The sequence below is a fragment of the Strix uralensis genome, chromosome 28 (assembly GCF_047716275.1).
Source record: "Strix uralensis isolate ZFMK-TIS-50842 chromosome 28, bStrUra1, whole genome shotgun sequence".
Lineage (NCBI taxonomy): Eukaryota > Metazoa > Chordata > Aves > Strigiformes > Strigidae > Strix > Strix uralensis.
In genome coordinates this window covers 3,189,776-3,215,299 of record NC_133999.1, presented here as the reverse complement: position 1 = coordinate 3,215,299, position 25,524 = coordinate 3,189,776, and the positions used below count along the sequence as shown (strand labels likewise).

General features: G+C 40.8%; 1 protein-coding gene across 2 annotated transcripts; it reads right to left on the bottom strand.

The window, feature by feature from the left end:
* Nucleotides 1-1,109: 1,109 nt before the first annotated feature.
* LOC141935721 (disintegrin and metalloproteinase domain-containing protein 28-like) lies at nt 1,110-24,288 on the bottom strand. Of its 2 annotated transcripts, XM_074852210.1 has the most exons (24): nt 24,172-24,288; nt 21,320-21,420; nt 20,602-20,678; nt 18,672-18,750; nt 16,855-16,931; nt 15,626-15,821; nt 15,159-15,221; nt 14,703-14,774; nt 13,999-14,168; nt 13,167-13,251; nt 11,823-11,953; nt 10,805-10,982; nt 10,209-10,298; nt 9,573-9,768; nt 8,791-8,893; nt 8,074-8,230; nt 7,327-7,407; nt 6,653-6,731; nt 5,632-5,722; nt 5,174-5,273; nt 4,839-4,904; nt 4,439-4,516; nt 3,384-3,446; nt 1,110-3,285 (listed from the first exon to the last, which is right to left on the bottom strand). In XM_074852210.1, exons 1-24 carry the CDS (start codon nt 24,221-24,223, stop codon nt 3,253-3,255), a joined length of 2,418 nt encoding a protein of 805 aa, XP_074708311.1. In that variant the 5' UTR covers nt 24,224-24,288; the 3' UTR covers nt 1,110-3,252. The 2 variants fall into 2 exon arrangements, with proteins under 2 accessions (XP_074708311.1, XP_074708312.1); XM_074852211.1 differs by lacking the exons at nt 1,110-3,285; nt 3,384-3,446; nt 4,439-4,516; nt 4,839-4,904 and having other exon boundaries at nt 5,193-5,294.
* Nucleotides 24,289-25,524: the final 1,236 nt, after the last annotated feature.

The following is a 25,524-nucleotide window of genomic DNA, read 5'->3' as shown; positions in this document are numbered from 1 at the left end:
TCTTGGTAGCACCATCCCTTAGAGACAGACAGAGGGAGGGAAAAGAGGGGTGAAAGAGGGTGGTAAAGTCAGAGATCAACAAGAAATGAAAAAAGACATTTTTGTTTTGCACTGTGCCAAAATCCCTTCGTTATCTTACGATCTACTGGCAGCGGGTGAGCTTGCTGCTCCGCTGTACCGTGTGTGTGGCAAATCATGAGGAGCAAGGGACCCCGAACCAGCAATAAGGGAACAGCTGGACCCGGATCAAACTATCGCAACTCGGTGAAAAGTGTGAGACTAGAGGGAAGTGCGTGTGATGGTGTGTGCTAGCCCTCTGGGGCTACCTACTGCAGCTCTGGGCAGTTGGAGCACTGAAGATGTCTTCAGTTTTCTCGGGTTCCCTTTCCTCCTGCAGTAAAGGCTTTTGGGCAGTAGATGTCACGTTTGCATAACGGAACAATGGATTGTACCCACAGACGAGCCCTTTGTGCAAGGCCCGGCTGGACAGACAGACATGCTCCATCGCAGGAGATACCATCACCTGTCCTACGGATGTGGGGCCAAGAAAAGCTGTAAATCACGCACTGCTCTAGGGGTGTGTTCTTATATATTTTTCTTGGGTTTCTACAGCGAGTCACTGCTGAAGATGGATGCTTGCTCTCAGCACAGCCCTCGCACTCTGCCTGGGTGCTGGGGTGCAGGCTGTGCTTATCGAAAGTGTTCAGATATTAAGGAGGTTTGAGCCTGTACAGGTCAGACAGAATACTGACTTTCTCCTGCAGAAAACAAGCCCAAGCTCCGTGGTTTGGGAGCTGAATCTTAGAAAGGTAACTAACAATGTTAAAATGCAAGTGCCTAGACTTCAGCTTGCTTCAAATCTCTATATCCTTGGAAAATATCTTGAGTGCTCATGAAGTGGAAGAGGTTGGAAACCATGAAGAAATAGATTTCAAGGGGGCAGAAAAATTGTGATGTAGTAACTTTTCAACCCTTATTATAAATTTAATTCAGCTTTACTGGCTAAATTGGCAGGGTTTGACAATACCTGTGAATGATCTTTTTGGTCCAAATGGGGAGTTTTAGGGATTTGGCAATGTTATAAATAATCCCACTTTACACTATTGTCATGTGTTTCATGTGCAAATGATGACCTTTAAAAAACAAAATAACTACCTCCAGTTTAGATAGAATACTTCTAATACAGAAATCTTTGTAAATACATTAATTACAGTTAATAAAAAATAAATTCTGAATCTTTACACCATAGTCAAACACAGATAGATTAAAATCCATTTCTCACTCAAAGAAGCAGTTATGCAAAGTGGAAGAGAGCTATGCTCTTCCATTAAAAATCTATCCCAAAACAAAAAGCCCACCTCAAACTGAAGACTGTAATTTCATCACATCTGTGTTTTGCAGAGCACACAGTACTTGATTTGCAACCTCGAAGCAAGCCTAGCCCAAAAGAAGTGGGGTTTTGAGATGCGTTTCTGTATCGCAGACAATGGATCTGCAGCGTGCAGTGCAGTAACGGCCACCGAAATAACGGGCTCTGCATTTGAAAAGTGACTGTACAGTTACGTGTTCCGTACCCAAACAAGGTTTTGTGGATCAGGATTTCAGCAGGTGTGAGCTGGTTCACAAACTGGAGTAGAAGGCTTCAGGGCCTCTGAGGATCGGGCTTTTTAAAAGTCCTGATAGCGCTGGTCAGCCCCAAGTACAGGTAGAGGTTAGTACGCACGATGCTGGCCCCAGAGCTTGCTTTGGTTCTCTGGCAGCCACGTGGTCTTCTCTAGCAAAGCCACTATGCCCAAGGGCTGGAAACTGCCTTCCTGAGCCACAGCGTAATCGATTTGGATCTGTGTTCCGATGCTGATCCTGAGCCAAACCCAAATCCAGTTCAAACTGGAACCTCTATAAAATCTTGAGTACTTTGGGTCCAGGGCAATTTTGTTTCTCTCTCTCTCTCTTTTTCTTTTATTTTTTGTTTTCCTTCCCTGGTAAAATTTTTGTTCCTTGAAAAACACTTCTGTGTGCTTTAACTTAAAAATATTGATGCCAACCACATGAATAATATCAGTGCCAACGGTAACAATAGCATCAGTGCCAGCACCCTCACAGTATTATTACCATCAATGCCAACAGTATCATGCAGATCTATGCCAGCAGGCCAACAGTGTCAACAATGCTGGTGCCAACAGGCCAGAACGAATGAAGAACCCCTCAGTAATAAACCGGTGTGCAAAGCCTCATGCTGCGCTGCTGTCCCACAATAACAAACCCCTGTGCCCAGCCTAGTTCTCATTAGCAACTTTACAATAACACACCCCGGTGCAAGAGCAATTAAACAAAAACACCAAGGCGTGTATGTCCTGGAAGGGAGAAATACTCAGATATTTCTGGAGCTGAGGGGCAAATGAAATAAATGATTAAGGATTTTGTTGACTGTGCTTTTCTAAATTTTTCTGTCCAAGTGCAATGGTGGCAGCTGGAGCTCTTTTTAAACTGGCACAGCCTGAGCTCTGGGAGCACTTGCAAGCAGCAAGTGGTTTGACTTCTGTGTACTTTGCTTTTGAGTGTATCTCCAGTTCTACCTACTCAACAGAGGAATCTTGTTTAACAGGTAATCTAAGGATTAATGAGAGAATCCGATCCAAACGGATCTTTCCAGAATCAATGCATTTCCAGTGTGTCATCTTACTATTCCAAGGCTAGTTCAGGCCTTGAGGACACAAACTTTTCTCCAAAGGGCAGGAAGGATTTTTCTTTTTCCAGAATTTGCAACTTGCACATGAAGGAAAAGGTCTGGTCTGTTGCTGAAGAGAGGGGCTGGCAAAGATCCAGAAAGGGAACAGGAAGTTTACAATTTACAACCATGCAGTAGCCGTACTTCCCCTGATCTTCGCAGGTCTGCACCCAGAAAAGCAGAGCAGATGCAGGGCATCCCAGTGCAGCCACGTCTTATGGTGGTGGCCTAGGAGTTAGGATGTGTTAAGCAGCTTTCAAAACTTACTCCCAGCCTACACCTCAGTGCAAGTAGCGATTCTGCTTTGTTTCCTTTCGGGCAGTAGCTTGATGTCATCACCAAAGAGTTCCTTGCTGTTTGAAAACCAAACTTTTTCTTTCAAAGCAGCTGTCAGTTAGTTGCTCTTTTCTTAAAAAGAACAGGAAGACTATCTTGGTTGCCTTTGCCAAAAGTGGAGGAATCAAGGGACAAACAAATTGTCCCTGAAAATTTCAGGTGTCTCGATCAGCCCTACTTCAGAAGCTTCATACTCTGGGATTAACTGGAGGTTTTAAAGCCTACATGAAAAAGAAAGAGTTGAATCACAGTGTGCCTGGTGCAGTTTCAACGAGTTACATCCCAAAAGAATTGCTATTCACATTTGAACTCGGGTTACCTTTGGTGGAGGTGGAGGTTTGCCTTTGGGAACTGGGAAATGAGCAGGTTTTCTCTCTGGTGCCTATAACAAAAATGTAGTTTAAACGTCATTAGGCTTTCCTGTCTGAGCAGCTGCAGAACCTCCGCAGACCTCAGCTGCTGCTACTGTTATTTCATGTATTTACTACAGCATCTTCCTCATGGAAAAACCAGGCATGAATTAGATTAATCTGCCCCCATACAAGAAGGCACAATAACACAAACACACGAGGGTATAAATCTCCTGTTTCAGAAGAGCACTGAACTATTCTCAATGTTTAAATTCTTCTCTATCGAATATCCATGCTCAGGTAGACTGCTTAGGAAGCTAAAGCTGATCACATGCATCTTGAGGATGTAAGGACAGTGGGATTTAAGTGTGGTTTTTATAATCAAGCTGATAGGTGGGGGTTTGGTTTTGTTTTTTATTTAGTCCTGATCCCTCATTCTTTATGCAGGCAGTACCATGCACTTATGTTGCTAGCGTGAGGATGGTTTCTACACCCTTGTATCAGGGGGCTCAAGTGCTGAGATGGTAAATATTTGAGGGAGATACTTTCATTTAAGTAGGATGCTTTGGGTTTATTAATGGCAAATATTCCTACTCTTCTGGTTTCCAAAATTTTTTTAAGAATTCAAAATATATATTTATATGCACATGGGTGGAGATCCCCTCACAGGTGGCATCTTTAGAGACTGCCACACCTCCACAATGCAGGGACCATTGCAGACATCTGTAGTAGCGCATCATTTGCTTTGTGCTTACACCTGGAGTCCCCGTTGGTGTGGACTCCATGTACTATTGCTAATGAGATGTGCTTGTGATGGCTTACAGGGCTCCTTGGCACAGATTAAGAGTATTTTGTGCAGTGTAGGATTGCACAGCAAAAAAAAGGTGATTCCTACCCTACCGGGGTTTGAATCTCTTGATGTACTTTTTTTCAATCATAGCCAGAAACTGAAAATACTAATTGGCATCTGAGAGTCATTTGCAACTCAGATGAAGGATGTGAAAAGTTGCAGGGTTATACTTACAAAAATCTCTTCTCTGTGGGAAGAGACTGGTTTGATAGAAGGAACAGGCGGTGGGGGACCTTTTGGCCTTATGACAGGCTGTAAAAGAAGAGAATATAAACCATATTGACCCTATATACATACTATGTATGCATCCACATGTTCCCATGGGAACCTGCAGGCTTGTGTTCTATATATAAGGTGCATTAATAGGGGTAAAAGGATGCATTCATTTCAGAAGCAAGGATGCTTTATGCTGTCTGGTCCTGAGAAAACATGCAGGGCCTTATCTGGAGCACAGTCATTTCCCCAGCCTTTGGGATCAGATTGTCACTGCTGGTCTCCACCACGGTGTGAACTGGTCTGTGCTGTCTTCCCCAAAGCCAACATGAAAACAAAGAAATTATCTAGAAGTGCTTACGCTTTGAAACTGTGGTTTGTTCTCTTGCAGCGGAGGTACAGGAAGGAGAAGTTTCTTATCATTCATCTGAAAACAGGGAACAGTTAAATCAGATGGAGTCCTTGTGCATTTGTATGCCCCTTTACTGCAGACAGATTACACAGGGACTTAGTGCCATGTGCTTTCCCCACTCCCTCCCCATGCTGGGATTCGCAGCACTGTCCTCTCAGCTCCAGACAAGTGTTTTGAAAGCCCCGTGGAAGTGTAGTGCACTTTGGCTGGTGAATTTTATGTTTCCACCCCTCGGTTACAGTCTCAGGGAGACTGTAGCTGACCCAGCACCTCCCTGCTCTTACCTTCTGGGCAGGTGCCACCAGGACAGGGTGTTCTCTGTGTCTTTGTTCTTGATCCACAAAGACTTGGTTTGTGGCTCCAGGTCCCCTTCTGGTCTGGAGGCTGTGCAAATTTTAGATACAACTATAAATCTTACCCTGACTGCAGTAAAAAAAAAACTTGCTGAAGATAAATGCCTGCCTTACTCCTCTTGTTGTGTTACATAGCCATGTCCTTTATTTCTTTCTTTCTCCCCTTATTTTAATTTTTTAAGATTAATCCTGAGAGCTACAGTTTCAAGTCTTTAGTCCTCTCCCAACTATGGGATATCTGAAACAGCTCAACAAAGGTCATGGACCAACTTTCTTGGCTTTCCAGTGTCTGATTCCCTCCACCCCCTTTGAAAACCCCAGCTTAAAACCTATTTAGAAGTTGCTTTGCTTTAGGGGTAGTTTTTCCTCAATGGGGGTAAGAATTTTACCTCTTCTTGAATACTTGGAAGCGAATAAGCAACACTGCTGCAGTTGTGGTGACAGCGAGGACAACCAGCACACTGGCAACAATAGCGAAGCCTGTCAGGGAGAGAGAACACAAGTTGCTATTTCTTAAAAGATTCACTATTCCTAAGAAGTTTCTCATCACCACCATTGGCAAAGTAATTTTTTTCACAAGGTCTAGACCCTATTTGTTCTCACTATTGCTCAAGCTTATGGCTGCTTCTCCTGCCACAAATGGTGACGGAAAGGAATGTATTCCTGTCATTTTTGCCATCTTTGAAGACTGTGGTTATTGCCCGAGCTGTCCTTGGGCTAAACAAACCTAGCCCTTTCCTTCTATCCTCAAAGATCATTTCATTGTCATTCTTCTCCTCTTTCTCAAAGGGTGTTACCCAAAACTGGGTGCAGGCCTTTGGCATTGTATACAAGTAAGGCTTCATAATTTTCCTTCAACAAAGCTATTCTGAAGCCTCAACCAAGCCACAATGTTGAGAGCTGATGGTGCTCTAGTGAGTGTGGGAAGAGGACAGAAATATTTAATAACAAAGGCTTAAATTTTTTTTTTTCCCCCAAACACATGGAAATCTGTACACAAAGTATTTTCCCTCAGAGGTAGATCAGTTAAAGGCCAGCCTTGTGCAGATGAGAAAGAAATGAACTTGCCTGCCTCTCTCACATGAAAACCTCTGGGAGCTTGCCTCCACTCAAATTTGACAGTGAGCTAATAGGGTGTGCTCATTACCACAGGATGGAGAAAGGAAAAGCCTATTACTCTAAATAATCTCCTGGGTGCATCACTTCTGTCAGGTTAGAAAGAAAAATAGCTTGCTCTAGTCATTCATACAAGCTGCAGCGACTTAAAGGCGTGCAGAAATCCAAGACCTAGATATGCAATATTTGAAACACTCTGGCACCCGGTGCAAGTCGGGGCTGTTTCACTGGAGCTAAGGCACCCGTGTCCACCAGCGGGTGCCAGTGCCCAGTGTGTGGCCATGCAGCACTTACTGGTAAGTGCTGAGGAGCTGTCACAGGTCGGTGGTGCCCAGCCTTCTTCACACTGGCACTGCAACTCGTGGTCGCACACCTAGGGAAGCACAAAGCCGGGAATATCTTCAGGTTGGAAAAATGAGTGAAGCTGTGATGCCATAAAGTTTCAGCAGCTCTGGACCAGGGTCCTGATAAGCTTATTGAAGTCTGGTCGGGAAACCCTCTCTCATTTTACTTGGACAAAAATTTAGCAGAGTGAGGAGCAGTTTTGTACAGTAAAGGCCAGACCTGATTGTCTGCCATCGTGTGCCTTTTGCAGGTGTTTCTGCAGTGAAAGCTTCAGTACAAGGCACAAAGCAGCAGAGTTAGTCTTTACATCTGTAGGTCTCTGTTCAAATAAGATGAGCACAATTATCTTCCCAAAACAGGAGATGACCCGAAAGAGAATAGCTGTGATACTGTGGCTCAGAGGCAGGGCCAGACAGAATCTGTGTCCATCTCCTGTGACCTCCTTAGCAAAAATATGGATGCGATATCAGATTAGATTTACTTTCATAAAAATACAGGAAGCTTCTGACTCCACAGTTCCTGCAAATTCCTATCCCAATGACTTAAATACTGTCACCGATAAGGTCTGTAGCTGATATGCATAATTTTTTTTGAGTTAATAGTATCAAATGCTTGTGTCTTACAGCATGTCCAGTACACTTGGCAGAGCAGTTGGTTGATCTAAAGACATCTTCAGCATAGACACATTCTCCATTGCTGCACACCTGAAATGTACAGGGCAAATGTTAACAAAACATACAGGGCAAATGTTAACAAAGTGATTTACAAGCTTTCCAAGCGTGCAGAGCTTGCACACTATTGTGTAAAGGGATGAAGAGTAAAAGGAGACATAGAAACAGGTCTGCAAATCACTTAAACCTCCATTAGGAGTTTGATATGTGGGTATAATTTTTCATTCGACCTTTGGGTATTTTATAGCAAAGGGGAATGACAAAGATGTACAGACATGACTCCTTTCCGCTCCTCTTCAATCCTCCATCCTTCTCTCCCCCCCCAGGTAGAAATATATAGCAAAGAAATTGGAAATAGCACTCCGTGATGCCTAGCACATCCATTATGGAAATAATTAAAAATAGTAATATATGTATGATCTTTTAACCCTTCATATGAAGGTAAGTTTCCATTGCCACATATAAAAAATAGTAAGACAGCAGTCAAGCATAAGGAAATCGGAACGATAGCTGTTTGTGTTTGCTTTGCTACTGCTTTGTAATAAGTGTAAGGCAGAAGGTATGGCAAATCAGATCAGCGGAAGTTTAGTGTCAAGTTCAGTTTCTCTGGTTTAAAATCTTGCTTGTCTGGTGAAAGAACTAACGGTATAAACAAGACTGAAAGGGGGGAAAAAATGAGAAAAGCTGTTCTCTACTAACCATCCCATTCCCGCACTTGGTTCCATTGAGAATCATCCCTGGGTCTGCTCCTCCATTTCTAGGAAAACTCGCTTTGCAGGACTCAAAAGTCACCAGGCTCCCCTCCCGAGGCATCTCCTTCCCCCCAGTACAGAACAACTTCCCGCACATGATATCTCTGGAAGGAGAACAAGAGCTGCTAGAACAATGGCACGGCACAGCAAAGCGATCTGAGCTGCTCTGTCCTCCAGCTTGAATTTGTTGTGTACAGGAACTCCAAAGAAAAGGATTTTTGGTTTGTGGTGTTTTCAGGGTTTGTGAGTAGAAGATGTCAGGTTCTTAATTTCTCTTGAGCTTATTAGGGAACCCACAGATATGTGCAGAAATTAGTATTTAACTGACGTGCCTTCAACTTCTGAGGTTCACCTGAGGTTCAAGTTCCCTATCCAAAAATCCCTTCCCTGTACTTACCTGCACATGCATGCATGCACACGCAGTCATCCTCACAAGCAGGCTTGCACATATATATGTACACACTTGCTCTTTCTCAGACTCATCTCATAGTTTGGAAGCTAGTTTTCTTAGAATTGGCTTTACCACAACATTCAGACTGAACAAGAAGGGACACATGGAGCTATGGGCCATCTAAAAAAGTGTGCTCTTTGCTTCTCTCTCTTAATTTGAATAGGAATGGTCTCTCTTCCCAAATCCCAGGAAATTCTGTAACACAGTGCTTACTTTTTTTTACACGGGACGTGACTACCTTTTTCTGTTCTGCAGTATCCATAATATACCCCTTTCTCGTTCATCCGGTAACAGGAAGCTGGACCTTCAGTAGCCTCTGTGAAAGAGAAAAATGCAACGGGATTAGTTTAGATTCTCTGCCTGTGAGAACTCACAATATTCCGTTTCCTTTACCTATTTAGGAAATGGCCTTTCCCAGTGAAGTTACCCGTGGGCCTAAATGATTCTCTCTGACACTTCATGAATTAATTCTGCAATGTCACTGTGTACACCCAGCAGAACCTATCCTGTGTGTTCTCTCTATCCAGTACAAACCAGTAGACCTTGCCTAAGAGAAGGGATATAATCAGGAATGGAGATGGTTTAGGACTGGGAAGAGGATAAGCCATCACACACATTCAGAAACATGAAGGCATGCTACATCTGGACATTAATTTGAAATACAGACACTTCCTCTTGCTATCAAATAAATAATACTCACCCAGCTCCATTTCAAAGTTATCTTAAAAGCATTGTGCAAAAGAGGAACACACTTACCACTTCCCATTTTTCTAGAAATATATTGCCTTGTGTGCTCTGAGCTTCAGCTTGCACGATCATAATCACAGTGTAAATATAAAAATAATCAAATGTATGCTACAAGCTAGAACTCACTCATATAGATATTCTGTTCATGATTTACAAAAGGTCTTTGATTTTCTAGCAGACCAAGTCTGCCTCTGCCTCTCTCCTTCGTCATAGGCAACTTTATTTTGTCAATGCCAACTTGTACTCACGTGGTCCAAAAGCAGCTTTGCACTGGTTTTCTCGGGTGGGACAGCTTCCCATGTAGCAGTAGCCTTCCCCGTAGTTGCAGGGATATCCGTTCACCCGGAATCGATCCGCTGGACAATTCGCAGAAAAGCCGGTGCACATCTCGGCCAGGTCACAGTCATGCTTAACTGCTCGGCAAATAGCTCCTGATTTTTTATACTGAAGTGGGGGGAAAGCAATGCCACACTTAGCACACCGCTCCTCCATGCCATTTAAAAATCACTCTGAACTAGAGAGCTAAAGGTAGGGGAGACAAATCCCATCCTCACTGTACAAGTTGCAGGAGGGGCCAGATCGGTATCGAATTTAAAGTTGATTTTGTCAATTGACAAGATTTTGGCCTGGTTGTGTCTCAGCTTTTTTTTCCAGGAGGAAATGGGTAATCAAAATGTTCGTTTCTCCAGGATGTTGAAAGATTGAGTGAATTGGTAGTTGTGCTGTAGTTTGGGAGGGACAAAGTGCGCTTGTCATTACAGTGCCGTGTCAGTAATTACAAGGAAAGAGGGATGGTTCTTTGGAAAGGTGTATTACTGCTTTTTCACAGGCAAAAAAAGATATACCCCAGAAAATGAGAAGCTAGAGATTAAAAGGAGTCTTACTTGGCAGTTTTCACAGCACTCTCCGTGGGCACAGGTGGAACCCTCTGTCAGTTTGCAGGTCTCGGGGTCGCAGCAGTCGTTGGTGCACTCCTGGGACAGAAGCGGCAATCAGAGCTGTGGTGCTGCCTGCGGCCTCACCCCGCCGCCCTGCACTGGGTTATCGAGGGACAGAGGGATGTCTTGGACCTGCACTTTGCCTTTCTGAAAACCATTTTCACTAGAAGCCATGCAGCCGGTGTGAGTGAGGGCATACAGGACACAAAGTGTGTTTGATTATGAAAGCGCTGATAGAAGTTGTGCGGGAACTCACTTATTTCTCTGCTGAGATGGTTTTGTACTTATGGCTCTTCCCCATTCCCAGTTCTCTGTCAGCACAGCATGACAAACCATCCAGTCCTCTTTCCCACCATCTGACATGCACTTTATAGAGGTGACTATATTTCAGATCAGCAATTTGATGACCACAGTTTCCACAGAAATATTTCAGCTACCTTTGAACTGGCCACCTCAGACACTAACAGAAACCAGATACTGTAAAGCCTGAATAAAACTCTTTGCCTCTTCCAAGTATTGTTTATTCCCACTTATGCAGATACCTCAGGAGTACCACAGTCGCATTCCTCTCCTTTTTCCACAAAGCCGTTTCCACAGGATGGAGGTGCAATGATGCTGCTTATATCTGGGATGTTTGTTAAGCATTTTGGCATGTCACTCAACATGTATTTCTCAAAACTCTGGAGGCTGCAAGAGCTGAATTTTTTGGGGACGATAGAACTGTTTGAGAAAACAGGAGGATTTACGTGAGGATTGGCATAGGCAAGGAGAAGCAATACCCTTTACAGGTGACCACCCCCCAAACTATTGGATGCAACCATTTTTCCAAATACATATATTAATAAATACAATGGCTATCTCCTACTTATAGCAGAAAAAAAAAAATAGTGGAAACAAACAGATCAGAAAAAATTAATGTACTAAATGTAAACACTGCATATAATACATCCCACATCTCAAAGATTTAAGCCTGGTCTACACGATTTCTGCCTGGATGCTTCAGGCATTAGGGCTTTTCCACTGGGCTGTCCAGCAGAGACTCAGGGTGTTCAACTAGAGATGAAAATGGAACTAAATTCCTATCTAATGGGTGTTTATTGAAAGTGTGAGCACTTTGTGTGCTTTTCACAGGATACATCTTCAGGGTAGAGAACAAAAATATACTTTAGGTAAATCTTGGTGGGGAAGCTCTCTCATCTGAGATACCACGGCAGTTCCATGCTGTTGTCATTGTAAGGAAGAAGTTATGGTTTAATGTGATAGCCCCCACCAGACATGCAAAGCTGATGTTATGCAAAAGTGAATAAAGTGGGGTTTTTTGTTTGGTTTGGGGTGGTTTTTGGGGGGGGTGGACATCTGGGTGTGCATGTATCTGTCTGAGAATATCTTACAAGGGCCTGGAATTTCTCCATTTTTCTCTTCTTTATCTATAATTTGAATGGAATAATTTCAGAGAACAAAAATAATTCCTACTCCATTTTGGACACTGACAGCTTATCCAAAGCCCATCCTTAACTGCCCCGTGCATTAACGCTCTCACCTTTTTATCTAAACTCCTACCTGACAGTATCTGTCATGATACAGACTTCAGCGTTACACGTGCAGGCTTCGGTGTCATGACTCATGCCAAGGTTGTGTCCCATCTCATGTGCCATGGTGGCTGCAACTGCAATTTCATTTCTGTTATGGTCCTGTAGAGGTAAGAACAGGTTATTAATTCTATGAGTATTTTAGAACAAGTAAGAACATCAGAGGAGCCATGTGGCTAAGAAATAGAACAATTTTTCTTCTAGAGAAATGATCCTCACTGCCATGTAAGGATTGATATGTTGTTCAATCCATGCATGCATCTATTCCACAGTTTATGTTGGATTATATTATAATAGCAATGAGATGATGCCACTAACGAACATGAGTAAATTGCTATAATTAGTTTTTAAATAAACATGAGGAAGTTAGGCTGCCAAGTAACAACTGAGCGTTAAGGGGAACTGAACATCTGAAACTCTTAATCCTTTCTCTGGATAGCTGTCTCTGTGCTTAGGGTAATTACGTGGGTGCGATATAATTATTACTCATTACACCAAGGTAACTATTGTGTAGTGTTGTACGTGCACAGAAAGGAAAGGCAGATGCTGTGCTCCATCTTCATTCTTAGCTGGATGGTTTGTGCTGCTTGGTGGGAGGGAGGAAAAGTCCTGCTCTTTGGAGTGAAATCCAGATGGATAAATAGCAGGTGGTAGTGGAAATGCATGAAGCATGAGACACAGCGTACTGGTCATACTCTTCCAGCACAGCATTGCAAATTCTGCTGGTACAAAATGCATCCCCCCACCTCGAAAAGCATTCTGGTTTTACGATCATCCTCGGATTTCCTTGTGGTGTGGGAAAGCTGGAATAACGTGGGTTATTCCTCTTACCAACAAGCCCGGCCTCTGAAGCTGGATGTTTTTTTGTTTTGTTCCTGGTGTTGTTGGTAAAGCTTTGGATCTGTGTTCCTCTTTAGGCTGAAGTTTAAGTACAGTAGTTTAGACAGCTATGGCTAAACTGATGATATGTGTTATGACAGAACCAATTCCCTGCTCGAAACAGGGAACTTTATGATACTTATCACTCATTTCTCTCTTTTTGACTCTGTTGGGGCCTGGTACTCCAAATACAGGTGTCAGAGTTTGATGTTGGCATTTAGATAACACAGATAACATGCTTTGTGTGTGCTTTCTTTACCCTCTGCACTTCATTTAAACTAAAATCTCTGACTGTGAATTTCTACAGTCTAATAAAATAATGATATGAACCAGACAGAGAACTGAAAGTGTCGTACACCCCAAAATTTTCATAAATCTTCTTTGCTAGTTGAGTAAAAAATATAGCAAAGCCTTTAAAAAATAAAATAAATCAGACCTGAATAATACCTGCAGAATATGTATCACTGCATATGGATTTTAGGAAGGCTAATCCAATCGTTGTCCCCTGAAAGTCGTAGCCTCTGCAAGGAAGAAGAAAGGCACAGTGAAACGCAATGATGTGACCAGGAAGGAGACCTGAGTTCAAGTCTGCTTTATGAACCGGGCTGAGGGCTTTAAGCATATACTCATTTCCAGCTCTGGTTTGCATCCCTGATTTAATATTTGAGGACATGCTGAAGATCACCGCAAATCAGAAAACAATTGAATACACTTTTCATTTTAAATTTTTATGTAAATTATGTTGCGGTTCATCAGACTTAAAGCATCTGTTGCAGCGTAAAGAGCTTGATGAAGTGCTCTGAAGGTAGCAAAGTGCTTGGATGAATCGGGGCCATTGAACGTGAGCCAGAATAGCGAAGTGAGTGCTGGTTTACTTTGGCAACGGGCATTTCCCAGCTGTTAAATGTCATGTCATGGCTCCTTAGGTTGTTAGACTGTCCTGCAGTCTTCAGGACACTCAACTGTTCTCTGACCAGAGCAGGGAAAAGAGATGTAGCAAAAGTTTACATTGCCTGTTTTTGCAGGGATTCAGATAGAAAGATTAGATACTATGTCCTAGCAGGTAGTTGGCTCCATGAAGAAAATAAAAGCAAGAGAAGAGACCCTGCATTTATCTTCTTATCCTAGAATTAGTACAACCTGCTATTGGAAAGCATGAAATCTAGTTCAGTACAGACAGCATCTCTGACTGGTTGGTGACCAGTTTTTAAAGAACGAATTCCTTGAACATATTTGGAAATGCAAATACAAAAGAGAACGATACACACGTGATTAGCTGAGCATTGTCGTTTCTTTTCCTCTTTGATAAATCTGATAGACGCCACTTTGAGAAACTGTCCAGAGTGAACCCTGCAGCACTACTCAGGAGGCATTTATCCCCATCTGTCCAGATTTCTAGGCCAACTAAAGCCACGTAGATATTTATGGCCTTATAAACCTGCAGCAGAGGAACAGTGTTGTTGTAAAAATGTAGTTACACGGACTTCTGAAACGAACACTTGTCCTGGTACTTGGTTCACTTTTGTCACTTGCCATATAGTCCACTCCAGACCCAATTTAAGCTTTTCTGCACTTTGAAGTTGCAACAAAAAGACAACAAACAAAACACGAACTGTTGTATTCCCCCACATTTTAAACAACTATCAAAACGGTTTTAAAATATGTGAAAATTCCAGCAGTATTTTTGCCTTGCAAAAGAAATCAAGAATCACTTCATTCTTTTCAAAGGATTTCAGTCATTCGCTGTAATAAGTGTTAAGAAAATACAGTCTAAATCTTCCTTTACAGAAATCTCATATCTGAAGGCAAAGAACAGGATAATATCAACAGTGTTAAATTTGTTTCATAAATTACAATGAAGTTCAGTTTTCATTCTTTCCTACATGTAATAATGACAATTCATGATGTTTGCAGAAGAAAAAAAATATTAATCTCTTCTATTTGAATTTCACTTCGCTGTATTTGCTCTTACCTTGTTGATGTAATTGACTATTCCAAATATCCTTTGTCTTACAGTTTTAACATCTTCCTCATACTTCTTATACTAAAAAAGTAAATATAGTACGTTAGGAAAAAGAGATTTATCAGAAAAGAAATATCCCACGGAAGATGGCATTGCAAACCACACCGTGCCTGGTCTACTTATTATTATCTTTTTGATGTGCTGTTTTATCAGACAATGTGTTTCAACATCAGGCCCTTTTAAAATGTGTATCTATGCAGAAGAGGACAGGCACTGTACGGTGTTTTCTGAATTCTCATCATCTCCAGGTGGGATTTTTAAAATCAGTCGGCATTAGGAAATCCTATTCCAAGCCAAAGTCAGTAGCACTGTAATTGTGGTAGGAGCCCAGGGGTAAGAGCAGTACCTGCTTTGGAAAGCTCGCCTCTAGCTGGTTAAATGAGAAAAAATTGTTTCAATACTCACCAAAGTATTGTCTGCAACTATGTAAACTTCCAGATACTTTTTTGCTTTCAGGTAGGCTTTCATCTAAAGACAAGATACATTTAAATGACTTCTAAGGCCTGTTTCAGCCTCAACCTTTGCAATTTCAAAGCCATGTATTAGTTATGAGGGTATTTCTTTAGCTGAGTCATTTAGAATGGGACAGCCTTGTTTTAAGATGCTGAAAGGTAGGCTAGGTTTGTATGTTTAAAGATGCACATGGGCACCTACTAGTACATGCAGGAGGGCTTAACTCAGCTGCTGACTGAAGTCTCAGATCTGTGAGATTTCACACTGGTTCTTTAAGGTCTGATTATGCTTCACTGTTTGCGATTGCTGCTTTTCTGGAGGTGCCACCAGCCAAAGTGGGACTTGTGCTACTCACAGAGGCTGCAGTTTCTTTTCTGACATGTGCTACTTACTGGACTGTTGCTTAACTATGTACCTACTTCGGGACTGTTGCTGGATTTGAAGATGTCATTGATGGGGTCATTTGAATCCTCTTCCCAGGTATTGTTGATTAGACCACAGGTTTTTATGGACTTCTGTTGGAGTTTCTCATACTTATAGACGGCATGTTCGTCTCTGTCTGAAGCTCCCAAAGGTTCAATGAGGTACTTCTGACCACGGGTCTCAAAATAGCCACTAAGAAAATGAGTTAGACTGTGATCTTTTGAATCCACAGGACTGAGTGAAGATAGCAACATGACCTCTAACAGCATTTAGCTGAAGCGTACAGACCACTGCACACACTGATGCAATGGGACAGTTTGGCAGCATGCAGGCAGAGTGTACAACAGTTTAAAAACAGAAATCCAAGCTTCTGAGTCAATTGGAAGATCTGGCTGGTCAGTGAAGTCTCCGAGTAGGAGACTGTAAGTCAAAAAGAAACTGATTTAGGAATGAATTAGATTTAAATTTCAGGGGTTTGTGCTAACAGCGCTGTTTGAAAAGTGAATTTCAGTTCAGTGGGGAATTCAAAGATATGTTTTTATCTTTAGTTGAGATGAAAAGCTGAAATATTGAAAGGAATTAAGAGTTTTGAATAATTTTGAGCAGCAAATGTCAAAATAAGTGTTCTGTATTAATATGGAAACTCAACCAGATATGTAAGAAGTGTTCATAAAGAAAGTCTGGGTTTTGGTCAAACTCCACTAACACTAGGAAAATGTTCTGCTGCAGCTTCTCAGACTCAAGAGCCATCCTTTTGCCTTTTTATCTTATGCCACTGTGTCTTTGGTGATTAGAAATGAGCAGACTCTTTCAACTGAGCTTTTCATACAGAAGCTTGAACTTCCCAACCCTGTAACTGCTGTAGCACTGAACATAATGTAGCTTTCTCTTGAAGCGTCAGTGGAGCTTCCTACAGCTTAGAAGCATAAGCCCCAAATGTTTACTGTAAACACCATCAAATGCTATGGTATGGAATTAGTCATACACATTTACTGATATAGATGTTTCTTTAGCTTCCAATTTATAAACTCTGAAACTGAAGTAGAAAGGTAACCTTTTTCTCCCTTCTTTCCCTTTTTTTGGTAAACTAGTTTCCTTGTAAGCATGAATAAAAGATAACACCACTTATTTACATCTTGATACTTTTTATATTGGAGAAATTTATCCTCGTAGAGTATGTGTATTCTGCCATTGGTACCCTTTGGGAACCAAACCTCCACCTTACCTTAGACCTTTGCAAGCACTGATGCTTGCTGTGGAATCAACATCATTCTGAATGTAACCTTCATAATAACAGTGATCCTGGTTAGAAAGAAAAAATACATCGTCAAATTGGGCCATGTCTCATTGACAATTGGCCTAGATCCAGTGACTTCAGAAGTCAAACTGCACTAGCTACAAGCTACCACAAACTACAGTGTCTGAGGAAATCTCCCGGTAGAGATGAGTCTTAAAATGGAAGAAGCTGGTGACCATTTCCATGTGTCCTACGGTGCTGTTACTGCCACCCTTCAACACAGAACGACCCAGCTTGTGACAAATGCAATCGTGGTGGTACAACAGTGCATGAAAATAAGAATATGCATACTTAGTGCTCAAAATCAAGCATATACTGATGTGCTCTGCTGAATTAAGGTCCGTACTGAATGATTTTATTGTGGCCAAATTTCAAGGAAACACCCTTTAATATTAACCCAACAATTAAATGCATTAACTTCAATGAGATTAAAATGCATGTATTATATTAAAACATATGATTAGGGGAAAAATTTTCATGACTTAATTGACTTAAGGATCTAAGGTCTAATGAACACTTCTGTGTTCAAAGAGACTTCAAAGTCACTGAGGTATTGTGGAAAATTTTACCCATAGCATTTCCTTAACAGATTTCTTAAGAGAGACCTATAACACATGTGTTGGGCAGTATTCAAACCTGCATGGCTTGTGCCTTTTGTTTTCTCATAGATGCTCGATTTCACTTCACTGTTTATTTGTCTTCCTTCCATCACAACATGCTAACTTCCTTACAGTGAAAAATACATCAACAAAGTGAAAACTACTGGAGAAAGAAGGGGAAAATTACTCTTCATCTTTTGAGGATGCAAGAGAAACAGCTCCTGAGATCACAACAAAGTATCCAAAATGTAGGAATTCCTTACTCAGCAAGCTGCACAGGTAGGCCTGTTTGAGATTGTCTTTAACCAGGCGTGGGTGCTATTTGCTTTTCACAGGATCCATTCAGGGAGTGAAAGTAATTCGAGCAATCAGAAATGGCATTTTTCTCCACAAAAAAAAAAAAAAAGAAATTGTTTATGCACGTTTATTTCACTCAAGATCCTCCTGTTCCTGCTAATCGCTCCATGACAAAGAATATTAGGCTTTGTATTCCAAATTACATGTGTTTAAAACACATAGCATGACACTGGACAAAAAGCTTCAGGTGAGAGCTTTGTTGAGGATAAGACCCATGGGTAGACAGTTAATTAAAAAACCTTCCACAGTGACTTCCTTTGTGTCTGGATCTGAATAACTGATTTGTCATGGCTCAGAGAAACCACCTGGGGTAACCTGCAGTGCATTTGCTGTGAGCGTGGGTGGTAATTTGAGCCAGTGAGGAAATGTGTCTTTATCAGAATCTATGATCTCACTGAGATCAGGGTGTAAAAGCAAGTCACGGAGTTGCGCAAAGTCAGGAGGGCAAAGTCAGGCAGTGGAATGGCTCTGGCTCCGCTCCCTTTCCTGACAAAAGAGAGAAATTCAGCTCAGGTAATGTGTTCATCAGCCACTAAGGTGAAAAGGGGTCACCTTTCTGAAAGACAAACTATGTTGGATTCTCAACAGGTGCAAATCAGTGTAGCGCTGCCAAAGTCATGAGTCACCTCTTCCCTGTCCCTTCAGAGGCATCCTAAATTACAGTGCTTAGAACCTTGATTTAAAATCTCTTCTTTCTGTCTGATACATCTGCTATTTCACAGACCCGTGAATCTCATACAGACTTCCGCAAGACTGCAAGTATGAGGGGAGGAAACCTTTTTTTATTACCTTGATTTGAGGACTTGTTGTTATTTGTCGACCGTCATCAGAATACACTGTTTCAGTGTAGTCTCTAGCTAATAGATGCCTGCAAAGAGTCAAGTGCAAGTGTTATTCAAAATAAATTGTAGTCATCTAGAAATGAGGCAATTGCATAACGCGCAAAGTATGTAGGGAATTCAAATGATTACTCAGGTTATTATTAGTATCGAAAAACTAGGGAAGCAAAGCTACTGGGTGGGGAATTCTGCCCGTTTGTAATCTTTACTCAAACAAAGGGACATTTCTAAAATAAGAAAGCAATTAAAGTCTACTTATTTCACTGGTATAAGATAACCTCCTAGTAGATCTGAAAGTAAATGTATAATTACATGTGCAGGATTGATCCTCTTTTGTCCTCCAATTTGTGTAGGCATTTCCACCACTCCACAGTGTGTGTGAAATGGTACCGTTCTGTTCTCTTCCCTGTTCACCCCCACTGATGATAAATAACAAAGATCTAGGTCAATGGAACAGCTGCCTCACCTGTTTCACATGTGCCTGTGCATACATGTATGTGTACATGTGCATACGTGTATGTGTGCATGTGCACACACTCAGAGATTCTCTCTATTCTTTTGCTCACAGCTTTTTTATAACTTTGCTAGAGCAAGTTCTCATCTTTGTAATCATTCTGTCTGAACTTGATTTTTCTTTTTTGCCTAAATAAACTCTATTTTTGTACACATACATGTTCCTGAACCTTTGAAGGAGGACATCATGACTATGGAATAAATGACTGTGTTTCTGCCACCACTGGGCAAGGTGCCTTTGGGTTTCTGGTTGGTGTACACGTGATCTGCTGTGGAAGGCCAAATCCTGCAAGGCTCTGTGCGCTCAGGCTCCTATGCAGCAGAGCACTAAGCAGATGCTTAACTTTAAGCCAGGGCTGTAGTCTTACTAAAGCTAGCAGCAAAACAAGTCTACATTCACTTCAGTTTGGGTAATTACCCCAAACTGCCACAATCCTATTGTTTTTCAAAGAGTGGGATTTAGTACAATATAAATTCCCTTCCCCTCTCCAAATATTTAGATTAGATTAATACAGGGGCAAAGAGTTAATTATAGTCTATATTTAACAGGAACTGATTATAGTACAATTGTATTTACACAGCCATTAGAAAAGCACCTATTAAAGCAGATTTGTTTGATCTCATGTTAAATATTGTGGTGGAGTCAGCAAGCAGAAAGTCACAGCTGTGCTTTATTTTGTGTTGTTCTGTACGGTTTGGGACTTTCCTTTGTATGCTTTGTTCTGTACCAAAGCCTGCTGCTTCTCCGTACCCTCTGCGTGGCTGGTTTAAATGCTGTTAATCTCTTCAGCCAAGGAGGCGAGCTCTCCTGCTTTCAATTTCCATAAAGCATTTTGTCAATGCCAGTATATATTAGACCACTCAAAGTCCAACAGCAGTAGTGTCAAGGTAGGGAGTGCTGGAAGCCGAAGCATTTCTTACTACTATTTTCCATTTTTGAAAAGCAAACAGAGCCAACGGCCCCGTTTCATGGATATTTCTCTTGTTCTTCTCTGTAGTTTCTACCAGCATGGAACAAATAAATATAACCCAGAGACTATCCATGGACACAGAAAACTTGTGAATAATATGAAAACATTGAACATTTAGTGGATTTAGGCATTTAGAAATGAATGGGTGAACAGTTAGCAGTATAGACAAGTCATTCCATCATAGTAATGTCATATGTGTGTGTAGTTATTTTACGTTACCAAAATACTGACATGATGCTATCTCTCCCCTCTTCTCTCATTGGAGTTGAAAGGTTGTATTTACCAAAATACCTCTGTCTTACAGGAGCCTAAGTCCTGCTTCATAGTATCCTGAATGCCCTACAGAGCTGCTTACAGTGAGGAATAAGGCTCAAGGAAAAACTGAACTGAACCTACTTATTTTTTTGTAGGTGCAGTATGACTTCCTCTCCATTGGCTTTGATTCCATACTCCATTGTGTCATCGTATTTTGTCTGTAAACAGATTTAAGTGTTAGAATATGGACTGTTATGATTTCTGGCCTCACTATGAGCTGCCTGTTACTGAGTTGCCAACTGCATTCTTTTCCTTCTCTTCCCACCAAAAATAAGTATTCTGGCAGTTACAGAATAAGCAGGAGGTCACTCTGTTTCATATTTTTTAATTAGAGGAAGAAATTTAACTTTGCGAATGTATTTCTACGATCATAAACACATACCCTGCATATTCAGGAAAGTGCCGAAGCGGATGCTTAAATTCAAACCTTTTCATAACTCTCTTGAAATATGTAAGAGCCTGCTTAGTTTTAAGGATTTGATTTAATTTACTTCAAATTAAAATGTCCACAGGTTATTCAAAGTCTGAGTAGTATCAAAACCTACATCCCTGCAGAGATACAAGTACAGAAGACCCACTGATAGCGTACGGGTACGTCATTGCATACCGAGTAACACCTCACAGCCCGTCTTTACCACACATGGACTCACTCTGCCACGTTTTCTCTTTCATTTCATTTTGCAAGATCAAGTGTCTGGCTCCAAAGACTCTTACCCCTGAAAACCAAGGCTACTCTGACTCCAGAAAACCTTCCCCATCTCCCAGCAAAAAAAAAAAAAAAAGTTATCTCTTTTAATACCTCTTTGTTTGTTTCTACATCTCTTTTTTGTACTGTGTGCAATTTCCGTGGATAAACTATTTCATATTGCTCAACTCCAGGTAATTTCTTGCCCATGCTCCCTAGGGAGAAACAGATGTATATTTATGAAAACACAGTATTAACTTATTAAACACTATATTTCATGTCTGTCAAGACGGATTCTGGTCGGCTGTGTAGTCCTTCATCTGTTGCACCACTCATTTCTCATGTAGTCTTTGCTCTGGCATGAGCTCATCTGGTCTGCTAAGCAGTCACCCTCATTATGTGACCTAACTCGAGGTTTGTTACAGTCTGGATTTCAGATGACTTGACATACCTGGCTATTTCCAGGTGTCAAAATATTTTATGCAATTCGCCTTGTATTTCTTTCCCCAGCACCAACCAGTAGTTTCGAGTACCAACATGCTAGACCAGCTTTGTCTTCACATTTTGCAGATGACGTGAATCAAGTTATACAGTTCTGTGAAACTGGTGACCTCCAAACCTTATCACATGTTGGCATGCAAGTTAAGGCTGCCTCTAGGTAAGCCAATAAACTCATACAGTTCACCACAAGTCTGGACCAGGCCTAGATTTTTCCTTTTCAGCTGGTCTTCTCACATAAGAACTTGTCACAATGCTTTAATAAGTACACTCTTACCTATTGAATCGTGATTGGGGGTGGTTGCATACTTATGACAGTGGAAGGACTGGAGAAGGCATTTGAACAAGGCTAGGTAAAAATAACAGGTGATAGACAACAAAGCAAGAAAATCTTGAAGGTGGTAAGGAATTCAGATGATTCCTTAACTCACATAACCCTTCTTACTGGTCTTGTAAGTTGTGTTGTGTGTCTGCAGTGGCTATAAAGAACTTGTTGAGGAAATGCAGTGCTGATGAAAAGTATTTCTTTTAGTTTTCTGCTTCTGAGCCTGAGTGAATCTTGACAAAAGTTAATTTGTGGCATGACTTGCAGGGGTGGTCAGCATTCATTGCATCATTTAAAGTTAATAATAGCAGCTGACATACAGCATTTGAGGGTAGTACAAGGGATGTGTTAGCTTCCAACAAGGCGACAGCAAGTTTTACATGCCTCCTAAGCTTTTTAATTTCCTGGAAAAGGTCATTTCACCTGAATGGGCAAATTCTTGAGGGCTCAGCACTAAGCACAAGAGCCTGTATTTGAAAAAAAAACCCCAAACCACAAACAACAAAGGGAGAGTGCAACTCCCAGTTTAATTGTCCGCCTGAAGGCCAGATTTTTACAAGAGTGGGGCATCCAATTACTGTAATTTTCTGTATCTGGAACAACAGAGCACATCCTCATGCAAATTGTTCCAGTAAAATAAACAGATTAATTCTTCATAATTGGTTTATTTGATTAAACCCTTTCCAAAAATTATTACAGAATAAACTAGGTTGTATCTTGACAAAGCTGAGGGCTGTAGAGAAAGGCGTGATGGTATAATGGTAGTAAGTCCTAAGTAAGTAGTATCTTGCGTCAGCTGAGCCATGACACTGACACAGTAACTATCCATGCACATGCTGTTAACAGACACCAAGTGCATGTTTGTTACTGTTACGACGATGTTTTATATTTTATTTTAAGCAACTAATTAAGTTTACTTTAAAAAAATCTTTTGCTTTGCAGACTTAGTCTTTGCATGAGCTTAAAGTATGTTCCTATGTAACAATCACAGTAATATTTTAGGCCTCTCGGAACAGAGATCTGTGCTCCAGTTTTATCTATCCACTCCCTGTTGCAGACTCTTTTTACAAGGCCAACTGTAGCCCAGATGGTTCAAGTTTAGGCTAGATTTGAATGGAGACTCGGAACTAAACTTGTCCTTTTCCCGCAGTGTGATACAAAGAGCATTTCGAGGAAAACGGGTTAGTTTTTTTCTGGAACAAGTAGTTTCTTAGAGGTAGGGTTTTTTTTAGTCAACTCAGTATATTGTCTTTGTCTTGCTTCAGGCATTGTCTTGAGTCAGTAGCTTTAAGGAGGAAAGAAATTTCTTGGGCTTTGTACAACAGCTAGAAAAAGTACCAATAAAGAACAAATAATGATGTACTTTTCCAAGAGCCTATACCAGGAAGAAAAATCATTAGTGAGGATTTCATTGACAATGAAGGTTTGGTTTTGTCAAGAAACAAAATCTGTAACACCTCAAGCATTAGTACTGTACACGTTTTCAGATATTCTGTGCAACTAATGAAATTGTAAAGATACCTGCCTGAATACAAATTACATGTCTAATTACGTCTATAAACCCTGTGCATGCTTGTGCATGCCAAGCTCCGAAAAAATCTGTTCTCTTTTGACATGAATTGAAAGAAACAATGCACGTGGAAAAAAGTGTGGTCTGTTAAGGTTAAGTCATATGAATACTCATAACCTGAAGTATCACACAGATAATAAGGGTGGTAACTATTTTAATTCAGGTAATGTCATCATCTGAATTCAAATAAAAGTTTGGGGTTTTTTTTTACAGCCAAAATGCTGTCAGTTTAATAAGTTGGCCCAACTGGATAAATCGTCTGCTCCCTTACAGGGGAAGTACTTTCTTAATTGGCTCAAAAAACTAACCAGTTCTAGGTCTTTAGGCAATCTATGGCCAGTTTTCACACAAGTAAATAATTCTCTAACTAGAGAACTTTAGATAATCGCTTTGAACAGAAAGAGAAAAAACCAAACATCCCTGACTTCAGCAAGACCATTTTTTCAATGGCTTTAATTCACTGTTCTTCAGTATTATCTACATGTTAATAATTAAAAATTCATAAAAGCTCTGCAAAGTTATCCATAGCAACCACTGATAAAGGATTAAAAAAAAAAAAAAAAAAAGCCGTACCTTGTTGGAGAAAATGTAGCAAAACAACAGAAACAAGAAGTATGTTAGTCATCTCAGTTGTGCTTGTCTAGCAGTGGTCTCTGTGGGTTCCAGGCTGGCTCTGCTTTGAGCAGTCCTCTCTTGTGCAGTGAATGAGACCGAATGAGTTGTTCTGCTTTATTCTTCCTATATGAGGAAGTGTTTACTAAAGGTGTTGCACAACATTCAAGTCACAGAGCGTTACAGCAAGCGGAAGTTCCTGCTGGTTAGTTAATGTCACACGAATTGTGATATATTGATTACTTCTTTGAAATAAATTCCCTAAAACTGTTCATGAGGGAAAATAGAAATAAATAAATAACGAGGGAGATTGGAGTGGTTCTACTGTTGTCTTGTCATAGTCTGGCTGGTAAAAAGCTACAATAGAAACAGTGGGTACTACTGGTGACTCAAGGAATGGGAAAGTTTTCAAGTTTAGAATAAAACAGGTACACGGGACTGGTGTTAAAGCTGTGTTTCAGTTCTTGCTGCTTACCATTTAACCTGTACAGAAAGGGAAGGCTTGGAGCACCAGCAAAGGCATGTGTAGGTCTGTATCTGTGAATCATATCTACTCTATAAACACTGAGTAGGTCCTTTTCTGCCCCCTCTATCCATATTAGTAATGTTTGCTTGAGTTTCATGTCTAAATAAAAGGGGATGCAGACAAGTGAGTAATCATGGTGATACCTGTTGAATAATATTCTAAAAATCTAAACTAGAAGCCTATCACATTGACTTAGCCAGTTGTTATAAAATAGTACTGTGTGCTTCTTAAGGCCACAGCGATCCATATAGAGCCTCTTCACAGAAGTTTAACTTTTCGTTCGTTAGAAGAGGTATTATAGAGTAGGTAGAACTAGAATGGATTGTGCTCTATACTGCAGTATATGAATATAAATTTGTATTAGCAATACACATTACACTGACATATATCCATTTATTAAATTCATTTACAAATAAATAAACATAAATCTACATAATTTTTACTGCCGTAACTAACAAAAGTTCACACTTTTAATGTAAGTGTTATTGGATAACTATTTCTGTCTCAGATATGTGTTGAAAAGTTCTGAGTTTTTGACCATTGAAATCTGAAATTGTCAATGGAAACTCTCCCCTTGGATTTTGCTAGATCTCCAGACATTCTGGGACAGATTGGGAGCCACCAACAAATGGGCTTTGAGCTTTCTTTAAGGATAGCACGGTACTAATTAATAACAATTTATGTGCAATGCTGATTGCGATAATCAACTTATGTGTAGAACTGACAATTTAATAGTAAAACTTGACTCTAAGACAAAAGCCTGATTATCTGTATGTCTTTCTTTTGTT

Bases quoted from the DNA above. Each gene is read 5' to 3' on its own strand.
- LOC141935721 (XM_074852210.1), bottom strand. From the start codon at position 24,223: ATGACTAACATACTTCTTGTTTCTGTTGTTTTGCTACATTTTCTCCAA. The intron at 16,932-18,671 runs GTAATAAAAAAA...CTTTCTAACCAG, and splicing joins CAACAAGTCCTCAAATCAAG to GATCACTGTTATTATGAAGG. The intron at 9,769-10,208 runs GTAAGACTCCTT...CCCCCACTTCAG, and splicing joins AGTGCTGTGAAAACTGCCAA to TATAAAAAATCAGGAGCTAT.